Here is a 6897-nt window from a genome sequence, read left to right on the forward strand (position 1 = left end):
GTATGGACCTTATTAGTCCTCTTTGCACAATTGAAATAGAAGCTTTATCTCTTAGACATAAAGACATCATTTTTTAACCGTGATCTATTTTTTACAAAAAAATATACTTCAAATAAAAGGTTATATTGTTACAAGACATGAGACAAAGCTTTGGATGCTAAAGAAAGTACTTTATGGCCTTAAGCAAGCTTCTAGAGCCTTGTACTAAACAATTAATTCATACCTTTAGGAACAAAGCTTGCATAGGTCAAATGCTAACTATAATCTCTATTTTCTAAAGGAAGATGAAAAACTAGTTATTCTTATTCTATATGTGGATGATTTATGTATTATAAGGATAAATTTAGAAAAAATTATCTATTTCAAAAATCAACTCAAAAATATAAGGCTTCATAGACTTAGATTAGGTTAGGGACACAAAAAATCAAAGATCAACAACAAGTTATTTCTTTTAATTTGAAATAAGTTCCATTGCATGGATTAGCAAGTCTCAATCCATGGTTGCCTTGAACTCCTTTGAAGCTAAGTACAAAAGGCTTATTGAAAGGACAAAAGAAGATATATCACTAAAGAAACTCACAAGCAAGCTTAACATCAACAATTTAGTCAATTCAATGATTTATAGAGTTGTATTTCAAAACAACAAATAGAGTCAAATCTTGTGGATATCATAATCAAGGCACTAGACAGATATAAATTTGAATAACTTTGCTTTGAAATGAGAGCCATGTCATACTGACAACTTCAAAACAAGGATTGCAATTTACTACATCTCTCTTTGAGTACAAAATGAAAATGGAATCAATTCCTTCAAGGATGACTCAACCCTCTTTGACGCCCTAAGCAAAATATTCTTCATCAAAGGTATTCTATCCATATCTTCACAAAGCTCAGTTTTATCTATATTAGGAGATTTTTTCCTTTTTAGACAAAACAGCTCTCTATTGTAATTAGGAGTATCAATGCACACTATATTTAAAGCTTGTCAAGCTACAGTAGTTTCAATTAAACTCTTCCATAACTTACTAATTCTACAAATATGCCAAACCATAGGAGTTACAAGAAGGCGAGTAATGATCTCCCTTTTCACTATGCTGTTTGGTAATCCGGGCAAAATTCTTGATCTTTGAATCTTCTGTCTGGGTTCCTGCTGGGTCACAACAGCAGCCACATGTGAAAAAGGTAGCTTGGCACTTGACAAGTGGGCATCGCCGCATAAATCAATCACTACCTTCTGCAAAGGCAATTGCTGCTTCTTCGAACCTGGTAAGGTCCAAGATAAAGAACTTGAGCCTGCTCGCTTTAACTCCAAACTAAATGCTTTGGGAAACTTGCTCAACTCAAACTCCACCAGCAATAATTCATCTGACAGATGTTTTGCTCACAACATCTTCACCAAAAGAATATGTACTTGACAATACATCTGGTCCTGCTGCCTTGGCTACAACTCTCTCACCAAGAGAACACGAAGAAAAAACTTCAGCAGCATTTAGCCACTCCTTGAGAAACACAGAACAAGTAGCGAACAGTCTGCTCAAGAAGATTGACACAATCCAGATTTTACAATTATTGTAATCAACCATATCTTCTGTCTACTTTGAAGATCACATTCAAGCACAATCACTCCAAAGGGCAGCAGTTGCTTCATTGACTGCTACAAAACTGAGGGGGGCTGTTGGAATATTAGGCTCAAGCATTTGTTACCCTGCTTACATCAGCAAGTCCAGCTCAGCCTAAAATCACCTAATAGGTTTACCAAAACTTATCATTGCTACTTATATTGCTAGTAAATAGGAAAAAGTATTGGTAGCAAAGACTTGTAGATATATCTCGCTCTTGTTGTTAAGATCACAGGAAAATATATATATAATGCTTCTTATTCCAGTAAATTATTATCTGTTTGATCCCTAATGGTTTAACCAACACTGATGGCACACCTGAATGCCGAACTCCGACTGTGCACGTGTGCCTGACGAGCGCCGCCTTCAGAATACCAGATCATACCTGAAGCAATCATACCTGTTACCAAAGTATCAGAGTTCTGAAGATACAAGGCCGCGATTACCTAGCCATAAAATGGTGAAGTAGTTGAAACGGCTGGGATGGGAACCCGGGCCTAGAATTTGTCCCTGACTGAACCCGCGGGAAGTTGCCGTTCGCTCTGCCATCAGCGTTGAACCAAGCAGGAGGGTTGATATCCAGCTGCAATGGCAGTGTTGGTACAGAGTTAGAAGCGTGGGCTTGATTCTGAGAAACTGGCTGCTGCACCAATCTAGAATTATGGGAATTCCTGGTATCCGTAGTCGACATTCTGGGACAGGATGAAGCTGCTGCAGCAGTCCCAACTCTTTTTCCTGAACGATACGAAATCAAGGGTGTTTCAACAAAAGAGGATTGTGTAGGACCGGCCGTGCTAATGGTGTTGCCCACAGGTGTCAAAATTCCCTGAATAATTCCGACGGTTTCAGAGTTGGATTCTGGTTCGTCTGAAGAGAAGCTCGTAGGATGGCTTATTGTGGAGGCAAGAGAGCTGGCAACTGATCGGTTTGGCACCAAGAGAGATTCGTTCAAAGTTGTGGCAAGTTTAGGTGTTGTATCAGTACCAACATCTGAAAGAGGAAAGCACCTTCTGCTTGATATTTGAGGAAGCGTTGGTGTAAGCATCGCTTTCACATGTTTCTCTTCGGAATATCCAGCATTCTGAGCTCCCTGATATGTTTGGTCCCGGTGTCGACCTTCCGTGGCAGGTATCTTCGTTGAATCCCCTTCTCCCGTGTTCAGGTTGTTGGCAAGAGAAGGTGATAGACCAATCGTAAGGGCATCATGTGCAACAGCAAGGACTTCTGATTATCCACCATAAATATTCTAAAAAGTTTCTCTGTTGTGGATTTTGATTCTGAAAATAAATATTTGACCTCAGCCTGTGATTAATGTTAGTAGCCTTATACTGTTGAGACTGTAAAAGACGTCACCAAATCAAGCGGTGGCTTCTTTTTCGGTGGAAGTTCAGTTAGGACATATTCGACCAATCTGTTAGACCTAGCCATTATGTGTTGATAAAAGCTTGATGTGATGTGTTCAAATAAATTTCACTTATATATAGATTAAATGATAGAGCCGATTTGAAAATATCATACGCCCCTATCTGCATGTAAGGATGAACTATTCGTCCATGTTAACATGGTTTAAAGAGATAATTTAAGTGCATCCAGATGAAAGCACACCAGGAACTTAAAAGTCATAACCAGCAAACTAGTGGAGCTTGCTTTATTCCTTACTATGATACAGAAATGGTTCATCTTGTCAGGTACATCATTTTGCAAATGCACCAGAAACATTAGAATTTTGTTATCAAGCATTAAGTGCTTCGATCTTTGGTCTGACATAGAAACCCTTAAAAAGAAAAAGAACCTAGCAATAACATCGAGAGAGCACTGCTGATAATAAGCAGACGTACTTGAGAGGAGTCATTTCTGTAAGAAAATCGGATCAAACGAAGTATGGCTGCTGGTACAAAAGAGAGAAATGCTTTGAAGATGGTACTTCGAAAAATAAATCTTGGACTGGTCTATCACTTTTTGTTTGGATCCTTCAATTGCTTCTCAATCTGAAAGATTGAAATACTGATTTAGATGGGGTTCCAAAATGCAAGACATACACTGTTATTTCACACAAATTTAGGTCAATAGAAATTAAATAAGCAAATCTGAAGTATGTCCAAAATGTTATTCAGTGAGTTTGAAATGAAGCTAAAATTTATCGATTTTTCTATTTCGATCATTACATTTGATGATTTTATAGAATAATTGTGTTATTCACCTTCGAGATTTCTTCAAATTTCTACTTCACACATGTAATTTACCTCCAGTCAATTTCACCTACCATGTAGTTGAAATACCCAAAACCATGACAATATAAGCTTCAATTTTAGTCTTAGGCGATGATAAAACATAAAATAATTAGAAAATTCGGCATCTAATCCATGTCTTAATCATTTCAAGTCGGAGTACTAGCAAAGGACTGACTGGTAGGTAAAGAATTTGTAAGACAAACGACAAACATAGTTCGCAGCTCCCTGTTCTGAAAAGATCATGTAAGATAATACACGAACTTCAAATTGCAGTAAACTAACCTCTTGTCCAAACTGTTCCGAGTAACTCTTTAGCTGTTTCGTCAGCTCCTCCTTTGTTTGAACTCCTGAACAGAGCACACGAGAGGGGGTTGAAGCCAAATAAATATTTAGGTTTCGAATCAACGAAGATCTACGTAAGCGTATTTTGTTCACAACAGTAAAGTGGAGAGAAGCACAATGTCGGGAATAAAAATAAAATGGAACTTTTTTTAGAATCACCTTTTTGAGCCATTTCCTCGATAGCTTTAGAAGATCTTACTGCAAACCTCTGAAACGATTGACTACAATCATCAAATAGCAAACAAATGTGTCAGCATTTTTCAGGTTTTTTCAGGCACTGAAAATATTAAGAGTCTAACCCAATAATCACTTCTGATTAAGTCAAATCAGAATTAATGACAAGAGAACCACCAAAATTCGAACCGACAATTAGAACAGGCAGTAAGGGACAATTAAATAGAGTAAACCCACTTATTGGCAAGTCGATCCACGAGAAGCTCGTTAACGACATATTGCATCACTCTAGCAATGAAGTTCCCGCCTCGACCAGCCATGTCGTTCGGCGATGGAGAACGTCAACGCGGTAAAATGTGACACAACCAACCTTCCGCCTTCTTCACTGATTTCTTGCAACGAGAAGCCCTTAACCATGTGAGTATCGCACCAGTTGTTCATAAAGTAGGTTTGAAGTAGCAAGGTAAAAAACCCTAAAGTAGAAGCAAATTTGCACGCCAAAATACTAATACAAGGAAATTGGAAATGTGACAGGAAAAGGGAGAAAATGCAAATTATAAAGATGGAGGTAGTCACAATAACCCGAGGACTATAGAGGGGACGGGGGACAACTGCCGATTTAAAACGCTGAGTTCGCTTGTTTTTTTTTGAAAAATAATCTGAGGGATTGGAAACCCGAAGAACAAAATAAATAAAGAAAGAGAGAAAGTTAGAAAAGAAAAAAACAAAACAAAAACGCGTGCAAGAGAGGAGAGGGGAGAGGGAAGCGGCAGGGGTAGAGAAGGAGGAGGAGGAGGGGGATGAGTGGATGTATACCCTTGCGTTGCAAACGAAGGGGCGGAGAGAGAGACCAAGAGCGAGCGAGGGCAGCGCAACCAGCAAGGAAGGAATTCTGTCTGAATGCAAATAAATGGTGACGCCACCCGAGCACCGCCGCCGACCCAGCAAACCCCCCCCCCCCCTTTCTGAAACCTCGTTGTCCCAGCTCACCCACACTTCCTCACCTCGATGGATGATTTGTTTCTTTGTTCTTGCTTTTCAACAATGGTCCAATTATAAGTACAGATATATTTGAATGATTAAAATAAAATAAAAAACCCTTCAATATTATTCATTAATCAAACCCAGATAATGGTTTTATTTTATTATTAACATTTTAACAATGTGTTTTCTAAATATTCATAGCAATGTTTTTATACGATTCTTCTTGCATAAAACACAAAACGAGGCTTTTGACTTCTCCTTTTTTACAAAAATACATATGACTAAGCTAATAAATAAAATTTTAAATATTAAATATTTTCTAAAATAGATTTTATAAATTACTATTTTAAAACAATTTTTGAAAATCCATCTAAGATTACAATCAATCTTTTGAATCTCTTTTAGATACTTTATTTTTACTAAGTATTATTTTAAAATTTTCTTAATTTTTTTAATTATATATATAAGCATTAGAATTTATTACTTTTTATAGTAATAATATATTAAAAAAAATCACAAAGACATAAATTTACAAGGACTTGATGGCCTTATAAGTAGGATTGTTTGTCATTATATTCAATTCTTTATGAGCACTTCTTTATTTGTTACTATGGATTTTTTTAATATATTTTTATTTTTTATTTTTTATTAGTTTCTTCAAGTCTATCTTACATATCTAAAACATGCCTTTATTATTTTTAAATTTCACATTTTTTTAAAAGTTAATGAGATTGCTCTAATCTCTTAAATAGAAAGATAAATAACTTATCAAATTCATACTTTTGAATACAATATGTTATATTATTAAAGTTTCAATTGATATTTTTTATGCTTTATATTACAATATTTGCATTTCTACTTTTTTAGAATATGCATGTTGTACAAATTTGTACAAATAAGAGACAACTTTGTTCCATGCATTTTTAATTGATTTCTATGTTGTATAAGATCCAATGCTTAAATCCAATGGTTATTTTTTAAAAATATAGAATATTCATTTGATCATGCTAAAGACCTCAAAGCATTTAGACAATACATCTATATTTTTTTTTAATTTAGTAGAAATACAAATATTTTTTTCTATTTATAATACTAAAATTTGATATCATTGATATAATATCTACATTGAAAAATACATTATATAAATACACTTAATTTTTTTATGATTTTTTTTAATAGCAACCACAACCATAGATATGCCAATACATGAATGTTGGTGTCTTGTTAATTATAATAGTAATTTTATTTTTTATAATCTTAGTTAAGTATGTTGAAATTTAGAACATCTAATAATTACTAAAATATAATTATTTTATAGGACCTACTTACAAGCTTTTAATGAAAGACTATAGAATCATACCAAAGGATTACAAAAAAGAATATCTAAGAACATATTTATTCGCTTAAACAATGGAATTTTATTCTAATATTAAATATAAATTAATTTAAATTTTCTTTGTATTTCAAATATATTATTACTTATCAAAATTCATGGCTCTATGAAATTTAGCCTTTGTATGAGAAATTTAATAGCAATTTGAAAAAAC

General features: G+C 34.8%; 2 protein-coding genes across 12 annotated transcripts; both read right to left on the reverse strand.

Moving 5' to 3' along the window:
- Window positions 1–697: 697 nt before the first annotated feature.
- LOC112273899 (uncharacterized) lies at window positions 698–3083 on the reverse strand. 4 transcript variants are annotated; one of them, XM_090245737.1, is made up of 2 exons: window positions 1938–3083; window positions 698–1441 (listed from the first exon to the last, which is right to left on the reverse strand). In XM_090245737.1, exon 1 carries the CDS (start codon window positions 2662–2664, stop codon window positions 2062–2064), a length of 603 nt encoding a protein of 200 aa, XP_090101863.1. In that variant the 5' UTR covers window positions 2665–3083; the 3' UTR covers window positions 698–1441; window positions 1938–2061. The 4 variants fall into 4 exon arrangements, with proteins under 4 accessions (XP_090101863.1, XP_090101860.1, XP_090101858.1 ...); XM_090245734.1 differs by having other exon boundaries at window positions 698–1530; XM_090245732.1 differs by having other exon boundaries at window positions 698–1705.
- A 148-nt stretch (window positions 3084–3231) lies between these two features.
- LOC112273901 (uncharacterized) lies at window positions 3232–5234 on the reverse strand. 8 transcript variants are annotated; one of them, XM_073529634.2, is made up of 7 exons: window positions 5183–5234; window positions 4949–5025; window positions 4604–4751; window positions 4352–4413; window positions 4133–4197; window positions 3820–3840; window positions 3232–3607 (listed from the first exon to the last, which is right to left on the reverse strand). In XM_073529634.2, the coding sequence occupies exons 3-7, from the start codon at window positions 4684–4686 to the stop codon at window positions 3572–3574; spliced, it is 267 nt and encodes an 88-aa protein (XP_073385735.1). In that variant the 5' UTR covers window positions 4687–4751; window positions 4949–5025; window positions 5183–5234; the 3' UTR covers window positions 3232–3571. The 8 variants fall into 8 exon arrangements, with proteins under 8 accessions (XP_073385735.1, XP_073385738.1, XP_073385734.1 ...); XM_073529637.2 differs by having other exon boundaries at window positions 4943–5025; XM_073529633.2 differs by lacking the exon at window positions 4949–5025.
- Between the last annotated feature and the right edge of the window lie 1663 nt (window positions 5235–6897).

Source organism: Physcomitrium patens, chromosome 21 (genome assembly GCF_059467195.1).
Source record: "Physcomitrium patens ecotype Gransden chromosome 21, ASM5946719v1, whole genome shotgun sequence".
Classification (NCBI taxonomy): domain Eukaryota; kingdom Viridiplantae; phylum Streptophyta; class Bryopsida; order Funariales; family Funariaceae; genus Physcomitrium; species Physcomitrium patens.

Bases quoted from the DNA above. Each gene is read 5' to 3' on its own strand.
- LOC112273901 (XM_073529633.2), bottom strand. From the start codon at position 4,686: ATGGCTGGTCGAGGCGGGAACTTCATTGCTAGAGTGATGCAATATGTC. The intron at 4,198-4,351 runs GTGATTCTAAAA...TGCTCTGTTCAG, and splicing joins CGAGGAAATGGCTCAAAAAG to GAGTTCAAACAAAGGAGGAG. The intron at 3,608-3,819 runs GTGAATAACACA...TCAATCTTTCAG, and splicing joins AATTTGAAGAAATCTCGAAG to ATTGAGAAGCAATTGAAGGA.
- LOC112273899 (XM_090245737.1), bottom strand. From the start codon at position 2,664: ATGCTTACACCAACGCTTCCTCAAATATCAAGCAGAAGGTGCTTTCCT.